At 37.9% G+C, this 22379-nt stretch overlaps 1 protein-coding gene across 6 annotated transcripts in view; it reads right to left on the bottom strand.

The window, feature by feature from the left end:
* LOC132061860 (eIF-2-alpha kinase GCN2) overlaps positions 1–22379 on the bottom strand; it is a 60730-nt gene that overhangs the window by 1513 nt on the left and 36838 nt on the right. For 4 of the 6 annotated variants that reach the window (XM_059454539.1, XM_059454538.1, XM_059454541.1 and 1 more), the window contains 7 exons: positions 20416–20524; positions 20201–20337; positions 9277–9384; positions 2426–2514; positions 2198–2300; positions 2003–2125; positions 1256–1366 (listed from right to left, as the gene is read on the bottom strand). In XM_059454539.1, the coding sequence (XP_059310522.1) occupies positions 1256–1366; positions 2003–2125; positions 2198–2300; positions 2426–2514; positions 9277–9384; positions 20201–20337; positions 20416–20524 (780 nt within the window). Of the gene's footprint in view, positions 1–1255; positions 1367–2002; positions 2126–2197; positions 2301–2425; positions 2515–2679; positions 2843–9276; positions 9385–20200; positions 20338–20415; positions 20525–22379 lie in introns of those variants that run through there. The other 2 variants (XM_059454540.1, XR_009416175.1) reach the window with 2 other exon arrangements.

Here is a 22379-nt window from a genome sequence, read left to right as displayed (position 1 = left end):
TTTTTGGTTAAAATCAGAATCAAACCAATTTAATCAGTGTTTTAATTATCAAAACCAAACCAAATATAATACACATCCATCGGTTTGGTTGTTGTCACTTTGGTTCGGTTTTTGAAAAAACTCTTTCACTTTTTCCCTATAATTAGGAAAGAATTTTCCATCCTTTTTCAACTTATAATCCGTTATTACCCTTTTATTGAGGTAGCTATCATTTTCTTGGACTATGAGAAAATGTCTTAAGATCTATAAGCTATAATCAAGTGAATTGAGTTTATAAGAAATACAAAAAAAAATCGAGGTAAATCTCATAATTGTTTCTTTGTATTTTTATTTTTTTTTGATAACCGAGAGTCCATAATTGCTTCCTTGTATAAATTAATGAGTTTGGATTCATGACTATCTTTAGAAATGCACTTAAGGTGTAAAGGTTAGTTAACCTATTAGAGGTAAATAAAATTTTGATGAAAAAGTATACAAAGTATTTATAAAAATTACAATATATTCTACATATATAATTATAAAAATTATGTATATAATTTGTCTGTGTGCTTTGGTTTTTTCTTCGGTTTGTTTTAGTAAAACCAAACTAAACCAAATATTGTCGATTTTTTAAAATTTAAAACCAAAACAAATATCGGTTTGGTTAAAAACCGATCCAAACCCATGGAACACTAATATAGCTATCATGTACTTAAACATCCATTATCATGTCGCCAGTAGGGTGTGGTAACGAATAACACGCGAGCAAGCTAGGGACCCATGTCATCTCCTGCTGTTGGTGTACCCCACTTCATTTCCATGGAAAGGTTGTTACTTTCGCAATTACTATTTATTCTTCATGTCATACAAGCGCCATAGATAGGTTGATGTATAATTTGGGTGATGGATACTCATTAGCATTGTAAATTACTTTTATATTCGTGTTATGCTTATTAGTGATGTTAGGCCATTGAGGGCCATTTGCTAGGTTTGAAACTCCATGTTTTGGGAAAGAAAATGAAACTGATGATACTTTTTGTTTGTAAAAGACATTAGACATGCCATGTTCAAAATGATAATGTTTTCATAACTGAAATATTATATGGTGCATGTGGGCATGATTCGGGTAGAATTTAATTGGTTCGCTTGGTGCAAGTTAACAGCATAGGGTGTCTGCCACGTCTCAACCCGTTTTGGGGCGTGACAGTATAACCATTAATAGATTTAAAAAGAAAACCAACAAAAGAAATCCTAGAGATACTACAAACGAGTTTACCTAGTTCCAGATGGATGGGTTTCTAAACTGAGATGACATAGCCTCTAATAGAAACTTGACGAGGTTTCCTCTCTCCACTTCTTTTTCCTTCTTGAGCTCAAGATGTCTGACCTGGTCACATATGAATAGGAAAAAACACGTTATTTTGGAGGTCGAAATATAAGCTGTAAGAACGGTTACCAAGAATAGAGTTTCTGAAAATTTATTTGCCTCTAAAGGAAATGTAGGGCTTTCTCCAAATAGACAATTATTCTTAAACATGAAATGATCTTTGAAAAAATCATTGTAGTGCTAAAACTTACGCAACTAAGTACAAGATATATCTTGGTAGGGAGTTTCACACTATTCCATCATTTGGAATGTCATTTCACAAGAAACATCCTTACATCCTGAAGCAATATCAGTAAACATTTGAAAATATTTCACTCATTAGACATGATGGCATCCACGGACAACTGAATCTCCTACGGGTTTAAAGATCATAAAGTGCTGTGATATTCCTGAAGTCACTTTCCGTCAAATATCAGTATTTTCCCAAGGGTAAGTTCTATTTCTGATTCATCATTTTCTTTCGCGACAGCTCCGTATCTCAATGTCCTCAGTTATTGTAGGAGACAACCATGGAAGAGAGATAGTCAATAATGGGTAGGTGGAGGCATTCACCGGAAGAATGCATTTAGGTATGTGTCAACTTAACTAAGAACATCAAATGAGAGTAGTTTGAACATGCAACAAAAGTCATCCTACCTTCACTGAATCCTTTTGGGATACACCAGTGTCAGTGATGATGACAAGGCATTTGATGTCATGCTCATTAGCATATTCGTACTGTTCTGTAAGGCTTGGATCACTTAGAGGAACAAATTCAGCCTGTCAAATGTTCAAAACTTAGTTCATATATCAAACACATTCAGGCAGAAGAGTGATAATTGAACAGCTAACCCTGATATTTTCTTCCCAAAGCTCTGCCAATAGTTCCATCCGTTCTATTAACAGACCACCACCTCCTCTTGAACAAACAAGAACATTGGTGACAACATCATATCTGCATGTTATTACTGTAATTTTAGGTAATTGCTGATTGGAAAGTGAGCAAGGAGGAATTAAGGATAACAAAAAAATAGTATCAATTTCATATTTCTGCTTGACGAAAAGATAGAGAGAAAGCACCTGTAAGGTCTGCTATCCAGAGAAGAAGCATGTTGCAAAATTGTCTCCAAGGCAAGACTGCTCCCTGCAGCTCCTGGAGGATTTGATTTCTGGAAATATTCATGCAGAAAATTACAAATTGAGACAGACGAAAAGAATGACTCAGAACTAGATAAGCCATAAAATCTTAGGATTTGGAAAATCACGATGACGCCACTTCCTCCAGCTTATTCTATTAGACATAATTTGGCTGCAGAAGATGTTAATCAAATTACCTTTCACAAGATAGCATTAGAAGAATAAGACACACAGGCATTTCAAAGTTTGACAAAGTAAACTCGTTCAATGCCATTGTTGGAATAGTTAATGCACCAAAGTTTCACAAAATAGGAGGCACAACATCCTTCATTACATGGTCGGTCATCCGTGACTAGTAATCTGTAAAAGGATGTTGAAGAATGAAGAAACTGTCAATGCCTAGGGAATCTCATAAAGTCACATGAGCCTAAAAATTCAGTGGCCAACACAATTATTCAGAGCATTATCAAAAGCATCTGAATACAAGTGTTAAAATAGGAATAGGAATAGGATTTATTTATAAATCTCCCTATAAATAGTGTAATAATTGGGATGCAGTGTCTATAAATAGGGCTCAATGTAATAATGTAGATACCCAATTCAATAATATTTTTCTCATAATTTCTCACATGGTATCAGAGCATTGGTGAGAAACATTCGGAAAATACCATCACAGTCCCGTGCATCAAACTGTTTTGCGTCATTTCTCTTCCGGTGAGTGTTGTAGACAATCCGACACCACCACAACGTAGATCAGGTCCAGGCGAACAAACCCCAAAAATCTCCGTCAAAAAACCATCCACGCGCGGTCACGCGCTTGTCAGAGGACTCACACCGGCGGTGCGCCAGTCACACGCCCCGGCGCGTGAGCTGTCTCCGGCCACTTTTTTTTAGAACTTTTTTGTTCCAGTTGAGTCGCCCATTAAATCCGCACAAACCCCAACAAGTGTTTTCTGATTCCGGTAATTTTTAGTTTTCCGACGAGATTCTTCTGGCAGCTTCTGGATTTTTGTTTTTGTAGCATCAGCCGCATGATTTTGTCCTTTTTTGGTTAGTCAGTCTTTCTTGAAGTTTTTTAGTCATGTCTCTCGGATTTGATATTCTTAACTCTAAAAACACGGCAATTGGAACTTCAAGCCCTATGATTACTTCTGAACCGTTCATGGGAAGTTTAAACTATTTAGCTTGGCTTCCTCGGTTGAATTGTGCTGCAAGGGTCAAGGTGTTCAAGATCACTTACGCAAAAGGCTGTTGTGGTTGATGAAAAGGCAAAGGCTAGTGAGACAGATGAAAAGACCAAAGCATAAAGGGAGAATGTTGACGCTCAATTATGTAGTCTCCTATGGCGATCAATTGATCCCAAGTTGATGCCCTTTTTTCGTTGCTTCCAGACATGTTATTCAGTTTGGCAAAAGCCTCGCGCTTTATACACTAATGACATATCTCGATTTTATGATGTAATATCTCAGATGACCAACTTAAAGAAACAAGAATCAGATGTCTATTTAATTGGGGCAGGTGAAGGCGGTATGGAAGAATTTGAGCAGTTGATGCCAATCACTACGAACGTTGAAAAACAACCGGAGCAAAGATAGATGTTGTTTCTAGTTCTTACACTTGATTCGGTGCGCGATCAGGTTTTTTGGCTAGTCCTACGGTACCTACAATTGATGAACTATTCTCTTATTTGCTTCGCCTTCCTGCGCCTCCTAATCACACGGTGATCTCATCACCAACCGTTGACTCCTCTGTTCTAGCATCTCAAACCATATATAATCAAACATCTCAGTCTATGGATAATCGACGAGGAGGAGGTCGTTTTGGAAGATCTCGAACTAAGTGTAGTTATTGTCATAAATTTGGACACACTCGTGACGTATACTCTGCTCTACATGGTCAACCGCCCAATAATGCTCATGTTGCTCAGACTGACACTACAGGAAATCAAAGGCTTTTATCTGAAGAGAAATTTAATGACTTTGTTCAGTATCAAGCAAGCAGAAAGTAGCCACGGGTTCTCAGCCTAATACTTCTGTTGCTGGTAATTCTTTTGCTTGTGTTTCCCAGTCTAGTACACTTGGATCGTGGGTCGTAGACTCGGGCGCTTCTAATCATATTTCTAGTAACAAATCACTTTTGTCGAATATTGTTTACTCAAGAGTCTCTTCCTCCAGTTACTTTAGCCAATCGGATCCAAACTAAACCAAAAGGAGTTGGACAAGCTAATCCCCTATCTTCTGTCACTCTAAACTCTAAACTCTGTTCTTTATGTCCCTGGTTGTCTTTTAAATCCTGCATCTGAGCGTGCCCTAAATTGTGCCATAATACTTCTTGATGATTCTTTTGTTATGCAAGACCGCAGTACGAGACAAATGATTGGTGCAGGGCATGAATCACAAGGCCTCTACTATCTTACCTCTCCGAATTCCTCAACAACATGCCCTGTTACAGATCTACCAGATCTAATTCACAAATGTTTGGCACATCCGAGTTTATCCAAGCTACAGAAGATGGTGCCTAATGTGTCTATTGTATCTACATTAGATTGTGAGTTGTGTCAACTTGGGAAGCACACCCACACTACCTTTCCACGTAGTGCTGAGAGTCATTCAGAGTCTATTTTTTCATTAGTTCATTCTGATATTTGGGGTCCAAGTAGTGTAAGTTCAACCTTAGGATTTTGTTATTTTGTTAGCTTCATTGATGATTATTCGAGATGTACTTGGATTTTCTTAATGAAAGATCGTTCTGAGTTATTTTCTATATTCAAGAATTTGTGTTGAAATACAAAATCAATTTAGTGTTTCTATTCGTACTTTTCGTAGTGATAATGTCGTAGAATACTTATCCTCCCAGTTTCAGCAGTTTATGACTCACCAAGGAATTATTCATCAGAGGTCTTGTCCATACAGCCCTCAGCAAAATGAGGTAGCAGAAAGGAAGATTAGACATCTCATTGAGACTGCTGGCACTCTTCTCATTGAATCTCATGTTCCGCAGTGTTTTTGGGGTGATGCAGTACTCACGTCTTGCTATTTAATTAATCGAATGCCCTCATCTTCCATTCAGAATTAGATTCCATATTCCATAGTGTTTCCTAGTCACCTCTATACTCTCTCGCCCTTCGTGTCTTTGGAAGCACATGTTTTGTTCATAACTTAGCCCCAGGGAAAGATAAATTAGCCCCTCATGCTCTCAAATGTGTCTTTCTTGGTTATTCTCAAGTTCAGGGGTATCGTTGTCACTCACCTGATCTTCATCGATACCTTATGTCAGCTGATGTCACATTTTTTGAGTCTCAACCTTACTTTATATCTTCTTCTACTCATCCTGACATATCTAAGGTCTTACCTATACAGACTTTTAAGGAATCGACGATTACGTCTACATCTCCATCCACAATGCCACCAGTCATACTGTTACCGTCTTTTGAGGAATCTAGAGTTACTTCTACGTCTCCATCCACAGTGCCACCACTTCTGACTCATCTTCGTCGACCGCGTCCAACATCAGGCCTAGATGATTCATGTCATGCACCAGACCCTGCACCTACTGCGAAGCTGTCTCCTCCTGATCAACCGATTGCACTTTGAAAAGATATACGGTCCACTCGTAATACTAGCCCCCAATATACCCTTTTAAGTTACCATCGTCTGTCATGACCCCATTATGCCTTTGTATCATCTTTGTCCTTTATTTCCATCTATAAGTCTACAGGTGAAGCACTTTCTCATCCACGATGGCAATATGCTATGATTGATGAGATGTCTGCTTTACATGCAAGTGGTACCTAGGAGCTTGTTCCTCTTCTGTCAGGTAAATCTACTGTTGGATATCGATGGGTCTATGCGGTCAAAGTTGGTCCGGACGGCCAAGTTAATCGGCTTAAGGCTCGCCTTGTTGCCAAGGGGTATACTCAGATATTTGGGCTTGATTACAGTGATACTTTCTCTCCTGTGGCTAAAATAGCATACATCCGCTTTTTCTATCCATGCCTGATGTCCACCATTAGCCACTTTATCAGTTGGACATTAAGAATGCTTTCCTCCATGGTGACCTTGAGGAGGAAGTTTATATGGAGCAACCACCTAGTTTTGTTGCTCGGAAGGAGTCTAGTCTAGTGTGTCAATTGCGTCAGTCACTTTATGGTCTGAAACGGTCTCCTCGAGCCTGAGTTGGGAAATTCAACACAATAATTTAGGAGTTTAGCATGACTCGTAGTAAAGCTAATCGCTCTGTGTTTTATCGGCATTCCGCTCCAAATCTGTGCATTTATTTGGTGGTTTATGTTGAGATATCGTTATTACCGGAAATTATCAGGATGGTATCGTTAATTAAATCATCATCTCTTTTAGCATTTCCAGATTAAAGACCTTGGCAGACTGAAATACTTTCTAGGTATTGATGTTGCTCAGTCCAGATCAGGTATTGTTATTTCACAACGCAAGTATGCTTTAGATATTCTTGAGATCAGGTAAGTCAGTTTATTGACTCTGCCTATGATAGTAATTGGGATGCAGTTGTCCGTATTCTGCGATATATAAAGTTAGCTCCACGCAAAGGACTACTGTTCGAGGATCGAGGCCATGAGCAGATCGTTGGATATACAGACATTGATTGGGCAGGATTACCTTCCGATAGACGTTCTACATCCGGATACTGTGTTTTAGTAGGAGGTAATTTGGTGTCCTGGAAGAGTAAGTAACAGGTTACTCGATCTAGTACAGAATCAGAATACCGAGCAATGGTTGTAGCAACTTGTGAGCTAGTTTAGACAAAGCAGTTGCTCAGAAAACTAAAATTTGGAGAAACCAGTCAGATGGAGCTTGTGCGTTATAACAAAGCGACCATTCATATCGCATCAAATCCGGTATTTCATGAAAGGACTAAGCACATTGAGATTGAATGTCACTTTGTCAAAATAAAGACACTCTCCAAAGATATTGTTATAAAATTTGTGAAGTCGAGTGATCAGCTTGCAGATATTTTCACCAAGTCCCTCACTGATCCTCGTATTAGTTACATCTGCAACAAGCTCAGTACATATGACTTGTATGCACCAACTTGAGGGGGAGAGTTAGAATAGGAATAGGATTTGTATATAGTATCCTACATCGAAAAGGACTGGGATGTAGTGTCTATAAATAGCGCTTAGATACACAATTCAATTGTTGACATGGTATCAGAGCAAGGCCCATCCTGATTTTCATTTCCCGACATTAAGTCCCTATATTTAAAATTGCCCATGCTCCATATGTCCAGCTCTGGGCGGGGGCGAGGGGGTTCATGAGTCCCACATCAGTACTAAAAAGAATGGGTGGTCTCTTTATATGGCTTGAGCAATCCTCACCTCTTCAGCTAGCTTTTGGGATTGAGTTAGGCCCAAGAACCATATCTTTACACCTTCAATAACTCTTATGGCACATAGGAAAGCAATACAAGACGTATCATTCGCACAAGGCCGAATCACATGGACTTTATTACCGTAGCCTTCCTAAATCATCGACAGCTTGTTCTTCGTTCACACCACCTATTACTGATTCACCTGATCAATAATATAGACGATTGGGATATCCTAGTTTATGAAAGCTTCAAAAAATGGTATCTCATTTGTCTGACTTGTTTATTTTACAATATGAGTCCGTCATGGTAATTGATCATCTTCTATTTTTTTCTTTGTTAATTCAGATATTTGAGGTCCTAGTCAGTTCAGTTCTATTTTGAAATTCCCCTTCTTTGTCAATTTCATTCATGATCATTCAAGGTGCACTTGGATATTCTTGATAAAAGATTCAATCTGAATTGTTTCCATTTTTCATAACTTCCATGTTGAAATCCAAACCAATTTGGGGTTCCTATCCGCACTTTTCATAGTGAGATCATGCACCAGCACATCTATCTTCTCCATTTAGCAGTTCATGAACTCTTACGAGATCATTCCATGTATGTCCCCGTACCTCTCAACAAAATGGGATAGCTGAGAGGAAGAATGGCATCTCATTAAAACAGCTCATACCTTACACATAAAATTTCATGTTCCCTTACATTTTTGGGAGCTGCAGTTCTAACATTCTGTCACCTTGCTAATCATGTCTTCCTCAAACATTATTTCGAGATATGCATATGTATTATTATTGTTTTTAGTCAATAGCGCATACCACATGCTGATAGCAACATGTAGAAAATAATGGGAGATGCAATTGGCTAATGTCAGCATTCCTTTTTACCCTTTTTTGCAACTTCATGATATACGTAATCCACAACACATTGATTCCTACGCTGAAAAAAGCATTATGATCTCAAAAACACTCTGAACCTCAATATAGCTTAGTTGGTTCCTGTTTTAGAAAGAGATTCACCAACAAAAAGATCAGGTGCCAGTTCATGATTACAAAGGTACCTGCATCACTTTCTCAACTAAATTAGAAGTAGCAGGTAATTCTACTCCAATCGGTGTTTAACCATAGCAGAAAAGAGAAACATATACAACTGCCAAAGGATTTCAATTTTATCTATGGGGAAAGAATCAAAAACGATGATTCTGTTCATACCAAAAGTACAGGATGTCCGTAAGATATGCAGACATGCAACAGCTAGTCCAATACAAAGGGAAAAGAATTTTCTCTGCACCCTATTATGACAGAAAATAAGTCCAGCCTAGAGAATAAATATATGAGTTCACCGTATCAAAAAAGAAAAAAGAAAGAAGTATACGTATGAGTTCATGTGTTGTATAAGAGCAAGGAATGTAGAAAGAAAAAAATGATGAGAAAACTTTCCAGAAGCCTACTTACATATTCCAAATCTCCACTATGGTGGAGCAGGTAGTCATATCGACCACCTACTGCAAGCAATGTTCCTTCCATTAGTGATCCAGGATGGTCATCTTTTCTTAAATATATCTACATAAATAAAACATTGCAATGAGTAGACGAGATATAAGTAGGTCAGAGATTCTTTTAGGTTTTTTGGAGGGTTTCATACATATAGATAACGCTTCAAGAAAGTTTGGTATTCATAGAATTGCTATAACGTATTTGCACATTGCAGCCATTATGTCAGAAGTACAAGTATCTGGATAATTACAAGAGGCTTTATCAAAGGTAGGAAAATGTTGATTGTGTTAATTAATTAGCATGACAACAACAACATACCCAGTTGGATCCCACAACGTGAGGTCTGGGGAGGGTAAAGTGTACGCAGACCTTACCCCCACCTTGGAAGGTAGGGAGGCTGTTTCCGAAAGACCCTCGGCTCAAAAGAAAACAAGGAAAACAAGGGAAACAAGGGAAAAGAGTCAGATACGGACCAGCAAATCAAAACCATGTGTTAATTAATTAGCATGAATTTACTTTTTCTTTTCCTAGCACAATTTTAGGAATGGAATATTTCCTTTTATTGTTGATTGTCTTTCCTTAATTAGTTAGGATTCACTTGTATAAATAACTCTTCTCATGGGATGTAAAGACATAATGAAATATAAAGAAGCCTTTTTCTTCTTCCTCAAATTCTACATGGTATTAGAGTCATTGTTGCCTTTTGAGGTGAGTTATCACCCTCTGCAGCATTAGGGTTCCAATTATATCAAAGAGGTCGAGTTTTATCTCCCTCCTAGTGGTTGTCCGCGACTCAGACTCTTTCCAGTCAGTTATTTAAAAAGTTAACACCACCACCGGGTTCCTCAACCTCCGGAGACCAAACCAGCAAGTCGAACTGGCAGGTTCCACGTCACGCGCCTCCTGAAGTTTCGGCGCCGGCGACACATCAAACCGATGCGCCGGCAACTCGTCAAACCTACGCGCCAGCGCGTCAAGACTTTTTCGGCCATCTTCCGAAGCAGATCTTGGTTCCTTAGGAGTCTTCCAATTATTCCGAGCCTACTACCAAGTTTCAAATTTTTCCGATCACCGAAACTAGGATTCCAACCAGGCAGACCTGGTTCTCCAACGAGACTGATCTTCAAACAGAGATTCATTACAAGAAGAATACTGGGATAAGTCAGAACAGAAAAGACGACGCTTAACTTGTAAGACATTACATCTCCAATACGCCCCTGGCGTGCGGGCTTGTTTCTTTTTTCATGAGTCAAGCATGTGTAAATTCTTTAATAATGGGTGGCGGTGCGACTCGAACCTAGGACTTCAACCTGCTCTAATACCATATAATTCATGTAGCTCTTTCACTCCTTCCTATTGTTCTAGATGGTTCTTTTATTGTTCACTCCTCTCTTTCACTCCCTTCAGGCTTCACCCATTTGTAACCTCAAATTTCATCAGTTTATCTCAGTGATGCACTGGTGGTCATCTTTATTGGTAACCATTATTTTCTGAGTATGTGTTGATCTCCTATTTTTTTGGGTATCTGTTAATTTTCTGCTTTGGGTTGTTTCTTGCCAGTTCCTTCGGCGTTCTTTTTTTTTTTCAAGTGGTTCTTCGATTAAATGAGGCTTTCGTAGTACCAGTTAACAACTGGAATATCTGGGTTCCGACTTCTCTGTTATCATCTCTCTATGCTTCTCAGGTATTCAATTCTTAATCATTGTTACCTAATGCCATTATATATTCCTCCAATAGTTTCTCGAAAATGTTTTATGACAGGCTTTTTCTATGAGGTACAATGATAAGCTAAGGGATCAGAATAATGGTGAGAAGCTGGTGCACGGAATCGTTTGAAATTCCAACCAAAAAAACAGCAAGTTTTCCCCCAAGGTTCAAGTGCCTAAATTCATTGTAAAAGCATATTCTTTTCCTATTTAAAGGTATTTCTTCGTCTTTCCTTTGTTCATCTCACTATTTTTTCTTCATCAATAGAATTTCGTTAACATGTCTTGTCTAGATCTTCAAGTAAGTAGATGACGAATTGAAACTATAAATTTAAGGGACATTTCTGACTAGACGACGAATTGAAACTATAAATTTAAGGGACATTTCTGGAGTCATTCTCCAGTTTATCTATTATTGCATCCTTTTACAGACATAACTCTACAGGAGCAGTTAAAATTTTATGTAATGAATTTATGAAGAATTCTACTTCATGACATTATTAGCGTCCTACCCTTCTGCCTTACCGGAAGGACTAATAGAGAGCTATCCATGACGATGTCACAATAAAAAATTCTGATGTTATTTAGTTTATGGAGATTATAGGACCAATAGGAAATGAAAAAAGTGGGAAAAGGATATTTATCAGATTTTGTGGCTGAATATCAATTAATGAGTAACTGGTAAGAGTTCTAAAATTCTTGAAACCAAAAGTTAGAGGTTGTTACAATTTCTTGAATTTAGTTGTTATTTGGCTTTGTTATCCATTACACGATAACCACTAAAAGCAAGCTCTGAATATAGTTGTGATACCATCCTAATGGTTTAACTGCAAGCGCCTCTAAAAGGTTGCAAGTCAATTGGACCGAGAAAGGAGAGAGTATGTAAAAAAGCTTATTCTAACTAATTTTTGAACTATTCAATTTTGTTTCTTTCATCTACATTCTCGATTTGGTCAATTAGTTGTATTCAGTTAATTCGTATTTCCTAAAGTTAATGTGTTAAGATCGAGATGCAACACAGATATTTTGCATGCCCACAGGGAGAAAATGTATGAAATCGAGGAGAATCTAGAACACCGTACAAACATTGGTCCTAACCGGGAAAGAAAAAGTAAGAAAAGGGTCTGTCAAAGAAGGAACATAAAACAACTATGCCAACGTGATGCAGACTAGCTAGCTGGACATTAATTACGTATCGACCAATACCGAATATCTATTGTAGGTTTTTATACAACTTTTAAGTTGGTTGCCGTCCCTCTCCTGGCTCCATCCAGATATGGGTGTATGTGCGTGCTTATAGGACAGAGCTTATATGTGCATATGTTTGTGTGTTTATGCTTGACTCATTGGCTGTGCTACATCAATAGATTTCCATTGTTTTAATCTTTGGTGTTACTTTATTCTGCCTCTTTACTTACAGGAAACTAATAGACCTGCTCTAAGGTTGCAATTGTTGCGATCTGTACAAATGTTTCCTATAGTAATAGCGTGATCTGTTATTTACTTTCGAGTATAGAGATCTGTTTTTCTTCGAACATAACATATATGAAAGCCGTATTCAAGCTTTTAAAGTAACTTCCCGTTGGTTCTAACGAAATATGTGTTAAACTTGTGTAACAGGTTCTTATCTTATAATGATATTAGCTGTTCTTTATTAGTTCTTCATTTGTTTCTCTTTTTTTTTTTTTTCTTTCTTTCTGTTTTTGTTTTAATTTCCAAATTTCTTTGTAAGGTCCTATGGAGATGCTTGGAGGCTAAAGGTGTACCTGTGGTGTACATTAGAGCGACAAAGGACATGTATGATGGAGCCAAGACCAGGGTAAGGACGGTAGGAGGAGACTCGGAGCACTTCCCTGTTCTGATAGGGTTGCATCAGGGATCAGCTCTTAGGCCGTTTCTATTCGCCTTGGTGATGGATGAATTGACGCGACAAATACAAGGTGAGGTGCCTCGGTGTATATTGTTCGCGGATGACGTAGTCTTGATTGACGAGACTCGTAGCGGAGTTGACGCTAAGCTGGGGGGTTGGAGACAGACGTTGGAATCTAAAGGATTTAAATTGAGTAGGACCAAGGCAGAATACTTGGAGGGCAGGTTCAATGGCGTACCGCATGAGGTTGACGAGGAAGTGAGGCTTGGTACCCAGGCCATCCAAAAGAAAGGAAGTTTCAAGTATCTTGGGTCTATTATATAGGGAGATAGGGCTATCGACGATGATGTTTCACATCGTATTGGTGCAGGATGGATGAAATGGAGGCTCGACTTAGGGATGCTATGTGACAAGAAAGTGCCACCAAAACTTAAAGGCAAGTTACAAAAGTGGTGGTTAGACCGACTTTATTGTACGGGGCGGGTGTTGGCCGATCGATAACTCTCGCGTTCGAGAAGATGAAAGTCGCGGAAATGCGAATGCTGCGATGGATGTGTGGGCACACTAGGAGGGATAGAATTAGGAATGAAGATATTCGGGACAAGGTGGGAGTGGCATCGGTGGAGAACAAGATGCGGAAAGCGAGGCTAAGATGGTTTGGGCATGTGAAGAGGAGAGACACAGATGCTCCAGTGCGGAGGTGTGAGAGGTTGGCTTTGGACGGTTTCAGGAGAGGTAGAGGGAGGCCGAAGAAGTATTGGGGAGAGGTGATTAGACGGGACATGGTGCAGTTTCAGCTTACCCAGGACATGACCTTAGATAGGAGGTTATGGAGGACTCAGATTAGGATAGAAGGCTAGGTTGCTTATCCTTTCATCCTAGTAGTTGTAGTTTTGCTCATTTGTTTATTGCCATTTGATTTCTACTTATATTTGTTGGGCCTTGTACTTCGATTATCTTATATATCTATGGTAGCTAATGCTCCTTTCTTTCCAGACTGTTCTATCATGACTTTCTCGTTTTTGTTATTCCTCGTTTTCATATTGTTTTTGATATGCTTGTCCTATCCGACTTTTGTCTCGTTTTCTCTCTTGGTAAGCGCTTTCGTAAAACGACCTCACCTACCTTTTAAGGTGGGGGTAAGGTCTGCGTACACTCTACCCTCCTCAGACCCCATATTGTGGGATTCTACTGGGCATGTTGTTGTTGTTGTTCCAAATTTCTTTGTAGGTATTAATATTCAATATTAAACAGCTTGTAGGTACTCTAATCGAGCTTTCAAAGGACAAAGGGATGAATCTCAATCACTAACTTAATTTCAATTTTGCCTATGGAAGCTTAGTCATTGTAGTTGTGGATGCAAGATTATATGAGGTAAACGTTCATTCCTTATATCTGTTTACATAGACCTTTTACGCACTTTACCAAGATGTTGTCGCTTCCAACTATGAATTTAAATCAAAGCTCTAAAATATTTTCATCGCGTTTCTCCCTTGCCACTTCACTTCCCTCCTTTTTTTGGGGGGTGCCATGTTTCAAGAAGGAAGTCTTGAGGCTTGACTCGGATTGGGTAGTAGAAGTCATTTGAGGCGGCATGTGAATCACATTACCCAAAGGAATAACATATTGTGCCCAAAATCACTCTTATGTTTCCCTTTGTTTTGGAATGCGCTTTTCTTTACTTCTAAAAAAGGGGGCTTATCCTATTTCTTGGAGTGTGAATGGTTATCGTCTCTTTCAGCTTTTTACGTGATCAAGACTGCTCTCTTTTCACTTTATTATTTGTCTTCTACGTTATCTGTAAGACAAATAACATATTTCGTTTATGATGTCTTCACTTCATCCTCTCCAGATAAGTCTATAACATATTCTCTCACGTGAAAATTTAGAAAAATTATTCCAAAAGACCCTTAGTTACATTAAAATATGATTGCATGTCGTCTCAATGATGATTAATCTTAGATGTAATACTCTAAATGATTGCTCACAGGTAATAGCTATATGAAATTGAGTTTACACGTTGCTTTATTTGTATTTGTCTTCAAGGTTGTAAAATATAAATTATTAGTTTCACTTTACAAAGTGTCACTCCGTAATGGAAAGCTGATAATGAGTGGAAGAGGTTTTTAGCCAGTGTTGGACCCTGTTCGAAGTATTAGATTGTGTGCTTAACTTGTAATCTTTAGCTATGAATCTTTTTATAGTTATTCCAACTTTCATCAAATGGATATACACATGAGATGCATTTTATAAATATTGTTTTACAGGATCTATGTAGAAAAAATCATTAAACATTTGGTTTAATTGTTGATGAGTTTGATTGACTGATAACTTCCCATAGGCAAAATATGAGATGCTTATGAATGTACAGTCTATGATTCGGTACCTTAAATCTTGAAAAGTTCTCAAAAATGAAATAGTGCAGTTCTGCCGTTATGGAATTTAGATCTATAAATGAGTTATTGTAGTAAAGCTGAAGTCCATAATTCTCTGTTTGTCTGGAAGTCTGAAATTTAACTAATATCTACTCAGCGAAGGAACTATTACAACTGTTGATGTGATTATGACTTTATCTTCGAGTGAATCTGTCATCAAACATTACCATGTTATATACTGGAAAGATTTTGTAACTGTGAGAAATGAAGAATATAATATGCAATTATTTGAATGTGAATATGTTCAAGACATTGAAAGAATCTGATGATCTTTTCTGAAACCTACTATACTTCATACTTGATAAAATTTCATTGGCACCAATATGCTGTCATTTCATTGAGTAGGATGATGAAGAAGCTGACAACGCGAGGACTTGGAGCTCTGGCAAATATCTACAATCTTGACATAGATGATGATGGAACAAATTAGGTACCATTTCCGGTTCATAAATTGTCTATGTCGTGCGAGCTGTCCTTTGCAGATTCCAAACTCAATTCTCCATGTCGCATGTATTAGAATTCACAAGAATGACACAAACATCTAGAGTACAAAAGATAGTTGCAAGGAAGATGCCACAATCCCTCAAGCTTCCCGAGCTTGAGGAACAAAAACCTTTTCACTAACGAGTTTGCCCGGTCTCTACCTTGTAAGATCATGTATGTCTCTTAGGAAGTTCAACATTTGTACATTTTTCTGTGTCTGACAAACAAGTGCTGCCTTTTTGCAGAGAGTTGAAAAACATAAGTTTTAGTGTCATATTTGGAGGATCAATGTTTTGGTAGATGCCTTACTATACTTATCCGGTGTTCCTTGGGCGGGAATAGTCATGTTGGGTTCAAAAGAAGACTCTTGAGTGATTAGTTCAGTGTATATTCTTTTGTCCAAAACTCTTATGCCCCTTTGTTGTTTTAAGTCAACTTTGTAAATTATATTGCAGGTCACAGAGAGAAAGTTCAAGTCTTTCAGTCCTGAAAGAATTCCATCACATGTATTTGAGATTTCAAAAGGAAGATGGCTTGAAACGCGTGGAACTTACTTGCATTAACGTTAGAAGATGCCTCTGCTAGTGGTGCACGACGACTACAAATTAAGAAATTTTGAAGCAAACACAACTTGAGGTTCTACAGCTTCCAAGATGGAGGAGAAAAAAGAAAGAAATAGCCTGTGGTAGTTCAATTCTCGAATTACACCGAATTTTATTGGGCACTACTGGCGTCATTTTGTTTTGGATATATAAGATGTGTTTATAACCTAAGCAAGCATTCTCCAGTGTATACTTAAGTACTTATTCTCCATACTTATCAATATAGCTGCGAATATTTATAATTGCGTATCTTCAGGCATGTACGTCAGAACTACAAGTATTTATACAATTGCAAGAGCCTTTATTAAAGGTACGAAAATATCCTACATATCTCACCTATGATTTAGCTAAGATAAGGCAATAGAATATATTTACAATATTCTTGCGATATTCTGTAACACACGTATTAATAATTTTTTAGTAATTCCTTGGAAAGGAAGTTATAGAGATCTACCATGTATTTTCAAAGATATACAAGGTATCTAATGAAACTGCCTGTATAACTGTTGGATATCGGTAAGCCTCTAGATGTTGCAGTTTGCTTAACCAATTAACAGTATATCTACATGGACATAGCATCAAATGTCCAGATTTGATTGATCCAAACATTTATAAATGTATCTCCAATATTCTTATTTGATAAATCTGATTGAAAAGAATCATTAGAATCATTCATAGATGTATCTCAATTATTCTATTTGATATATCTGGTTGTACAAGAAAGTCATTCGGCTCTTACAGAGCGGTTGAAGGAAGCAATGCCGACAGTAGATAGGCACGTGGCTGCTGTTTTAGACTTACAGCTTAATTAATAAGAAGTCAAACCAAATGGGTCTAACCAGGCCCAGAAGAAAGTAGAGGAAAGGGGTTAATCGGGCCCTGTAATACGAAAAAGGTGGATGAATATTATTATTCATAGCACCTAAAATCAAATGGGTATAATAAAGGGAAAGGGGCGCTGGGCCAAAATAGAAAGGATTCGGAATTCGGACCAAAATCAGATCTGGGGGGAAAAAGGCCCAGTTAATCCCCACACTTATAAATCAGAGCCTCACAATACAGCAACTACAAAGGCTTCGACTCCTAGCAGAGTCTTGAGCAGACTTCAGAAGCTGGAGACAAGGCAGATGACAAAGCTGAACAGAGACTACTCCCTCTATCCATTCCAAGATCAATTGAAAGCGACACAGAATCAGAATTCTTGTCGCATGCATTAAGTGAGCAGCTTGCCCTTCCATGGCATGATTCGGATGACCAGATGACACATAATCCTTCTGGCAGTGAAAGCTTGTGCTGGGGAAAGCATGCAAGGATTTTGGAGTCAATGTGAATGAGTTTGAGCACGAAATCCTGGACATGGTACTAAGAATGGAGCAAAGGCGACAACTCCAAATCCAGATGAAGAAACAGAATTCAATTGAAGGAGGAAAAAACAAAAATCAAAATAGAAGGGAGAAGGAGAAGCTAAGAAGCTGGTGTGTTTGGTGAATTATGAAGGGGGGACAAAGAAGGTCAGGGGAAAGAAATACCAGTTATTCTCTAGATGAAAGTTAAAATCATTAGCTGGAATATTAGGGGCTTGAATGATAGTCGAGAAAAAACTACAGTCAAGTCTCTAATAAAAAAATGGAACCCAGATGTTTTGTGCCTGCAGGAGAACAAGATAGGAGAATGAAAACAAATTTGGGGCAACAGGTGGGCTAGTTAGGCAGAACTCAAGGCCAATGGCAATAGGAGCGGAATTATAATACTATGGGACAAGAAGCATTGGGACTGCATTGAGATAAAGCAGGGGTCTCGCCCAATATCATGTATGTTGGAGAACACCACTCAGAATTTTAGATGGGGTTCACTGGGGTTTATCGACCTCACACAAGTTTGGAAAGAGATGAGTTGCGGCATGAATTGGGGACTATCAGAGGATTATGGGCAGATCGATGGGTGATAGGACATGACTTCAACATATGTAGATTTTGGGTATCTTTTGTTGAGAACCATATTTTGATGTAGGTTCTCTTCTTTTGGTATATGGCTTGTATACGGAGTTTTCCTAATTGTTAATAAAATTATTTAACTTATCAAAAAAAAAAAAAAAAAGTGGCCTTGGGTGATACTACCAATGGAACATGGAGGACTGGGTATAAAAGACTTGGCACTACACAACAAGAACATGCTTATGAAATGGCATTGGAGATGCAACATGGAGAACCCAGGGCGACGGAAATCAATGATTATAGTAATATGGGGAAAAGGGGAAACGGTGCTCCAGAAAGAGCAACACATCTCATGACACAGGTCCTTGGAAACACATTTCTAAAGTCTGGAAAGAATTCTATCTTAACTCCAAACTCAAGCTAGGGAATGGATCACACATTTCATTTTGGAAAGACAATGGTTGGAATCAGTGGTTGAAAGAGGAATTTTTAATATATAAACACTGGCAAGCAACCAAGAATCCAAGGTAGAAGCAAAACTGGAAGAACAACTCTTGGAACCCACAACTCTGAAAAAATATTCAAGACTGGGAGATGAATAAGTTATTGGAACTGCTTTCAGAGTTAGCTGGGGCTGTTATCAATCCACAGGCAGAGGAGAAGTTACTTTGGGGTGATTCAGATAAGGGGAGTTTTCACTGTGAAGAAATGTTATTCTCATCTACGCTCCAACAAGGAGTTGGTAGATAGTTGACCTTGGAGGTTTATCTGGAGAACTAAATTACCTACTAAAGTGATATGCTTTAGCTGGGTAGCATTGTATGAAGCTGTCTCAGTCAAGATACTCTTAGGAGGAGAAATTCAGACAGTCAACAGGTGTTGCATGTATCAAACAGAGTCAGAAAGTGTTACACACCTCCTACTACATTGTTCAGTTGCCGCAGATATGTAGCACATGTTCTTCTTTATTTTTGGTCTAGCCTGGGTAATGCCATGCAGTATCAAGGAAGCATATGGCAGCTGGAGTTCATGGAGAGTTGGTAAATCCATCAAAAAGCTTAGTTATTGGTGTCTGCTTCTATTTTTTGGAGCATCTGGAATGAGAGGAATCGTAGGTGTTTTGATGCGAATCCAACTCCAGTTCATGTTCTGAAAGCCAAGTGCTTGCTTAATTTATTTAGCAGGCACAGCCAGGCTCCTGTACCTAGTTGTGAAGCGTTTTGGAATGTATCAGACTTGGTTATAGACTAGCCTTTGTACATGAGCAGACACATTTTCCTCTCCTGTAATCTTTTGTTGCATCTTCTTGATGCTTTTGAATTAATCTACTCTTACTTCATCATAAAAAAAATAAAAAATAAAAAGTTCAGTTCACTGAGTCAAAACAAAGAACTAGCATACTGCAGCATTAACTATTGCGCTCATATATGCAATTATGGATTTCGCCTTTCCCGGAGTCCCAACTGATCTCACGTTTAACTATAGTCCTACATTATGTTGAAAGATGAAAGTCCAAATATAAGCGTGACTGATACAATGCTACCAAAGATGTTGCTTAAAACCAGTCCCTAGATAAAAATTACTATCACTTCTTCAGTATTCACTTAGAAATTCCTGATATAAATAGCATGGCCCAATGTCCACATCCTCGTTTTTTACCTAGAAAAATACCGGCACAAAATGTAGAATCAAACACGAATCTCCGTACACTGTAGTCAGTCCGGTTAAAAGTATCCATCCTTACTCTGTTTTCCTCTTTTCTAGTTGCGGATTAGGGTTTGAGCATTTAACTTAATAAACTAAAGATGACTGGACAACAGAAAGTTCCCAGAAACAAAGAAGGGACAGGTACCTGGAAAAACAAGTTCCTGTGGTAACTCTCAGTTGGTGGCATAAGGGCATCTATATAGACACGTTGATCAAGTCTCCAAACTCGTAAGTAGTTAAAAAGATCCGACAAATCTTCAAGTGCCTTGCGTGTGGCTTTATCTGCATTAGTTAACCCAAAAATAAGTCTCCTTATGCAACTAATAGAAGTGGTAAACATGGCAATGAACGGTTATGTACCAGGAGGAAGAGCTCCCCTTAATCGGGGAAGAGCCTGGTCTGCAACTCCACAGAACCTCAACCCCACTGTTTGTAATCTATTTACAGCAGTTTCTGCAAGATTAAGCTCCTGAAAACACAAAGATGGGGAACCAATTTTTCTAATCAAAGATCCAAGTAGTATGTATAAATTCCTGGGGAACTTCTCTTTCACCAGAGAATAAAGTTCATGTAACATCAAAAAGGAGCCTACACACTGAAACACAGCTTCTCAAAATTGCTTCAACGTCATACTGAAATAACTAAACTGAAGGGAATTTCTTTCGCAATGACTACAGCACAAACAATACATTTTCCTTTTTAAGGTTCTGAGCTCTGATACATGGGTTGTCCAACATTGTTGGTTTCGGGCCATTTTTGATAACATATCACTATTATTGATGTCGTGGACAAACATCGATAAAAAGAGGTATACAAAAATTAGAGGTCCTATAGAAAAAATATAGTTCTCTACAAATGACAACCAATTATCAATAGTAATACGGACCGCATAGGAGCTCCAAAATTCACCAATATCACCAGACAAACCAGTGTTTTAAAAGGCAGTCTTGGGACTCGCCTCGGGGTGGGGCACCGGCAAAATGCCTCAAGGCTTATGTGTGGGGCTTAGTTATGTGAGGCTTACGCCTTAAGCACCTGACCGTACGCCTTAAACACGCCTGACGCCCACCACTCAGGGCTCGCCTAACAGTTCTTACACTAATTATGTGTCAAATTCCTTAGCTAACACTATTGACCCTCATAAATCTTTAACAAATGAATGATGCTTAATAGCTTTTTCATCTATAAAAATAAGAAGATTGAGAGTAACTCAAATAACAAGTTGTAGTATTGCATATTTACTATATTCACTTAAACATTTCCTTTTTAAATACATAGCGAATTTAACATCTTCAGTTGTCATTGGTCTTCATGTTTTTGTCCTATGTCTCAAAATTATCATATTTTATTATTTTGCTATTTGAAAGTAATTTTATTTTTATTCATTAAGATGTGATGTTTTAATTATAATAAAGATAAAATTTATTGATTTTTTTTAGAGAGGTAAATTGCATTGTGTGATAGTAATATATTGTAAGAAATTGCAATTCTTTTATTGTTTGAATGTTAAGATGTTAGAATTGATTTGCATCTCATAATAGCTTTTCTATCATTGTATTATTTATACTTGTAAAATCATGTTACAAGTTTGTTTTCTATGAGTTTCTTCAATCATGTTTTAAATTTTTTAAACTTTAATGTCTTTCTTATAATTTTTTTATTATTAGTACTACTCCCTCAGTCCCAAAAAGATTGTCTTAGTTTGACTTGACACAGAGTTTAAGAAATAAAGGAAGACTTTTGAAATGTGTGGTCCAAAACAAGCCTTAGATATTTGTGTGACTATAAATCATCTCATAAACTTAAATTGTTTCTAAATATAGAAAGGTGCCAATCTTTTTGGGACAGACTAAAAAAGAAAGGAAGACAATCTTTTTGGGACGAAGGGAGTATTTTACTACATTATAAATTAAAAATTTAAAGATCCATGGGACTTACGCCCCGCCTCACACCCCCGCCTTTTAAAACACTGAGACAAACCTCTCAATACAAAATTAATTATTTTTTATCCCCTCAAGCTCTCCTAAAGTCCTATAGAACATGGTGTCAGGTATTATACTAGTATAAGCGTTTCAAGGGTATCATGTTGCTCTTTAAGGAAAACTTTGCAAAAGAAACCTAATATTTAGGTAATTCAATAAATAAGTCATCTATATTTAGAGTCAGTAAAAGAAGCCACGAGTCACCTTTCTGCGGGTTTACCTTTACACTACATAGAAATCTCTGGATAGCAGCTAAAACCCTTACCATATCTTTGAAGATTCAACAGCTTAATAATGTAGAACATCATTATCGTGTGTGTGGGGGCTTTTTTTTTTTTTTTT

The sequence above is a fragment of the Lycium ferocissimum genome, chromosome 7 (genome assembly GCF_029784015.1).
Source record: "Lycium ferocissimum isolate CSIRO_LF1 chromosome 7, AGI_CSIRO_Lferr_CH_V1, whole genome shotgun sequence".
NCBI lineage: Eukaryota > Viridiplantae > Streptophyta > Magnoliopsida > Solanales > Solanaceae > Lycium > Lycium ferocissimum.
This window is presented reverse-complemented; position numbering and strand designations above follow the sequence as displayed.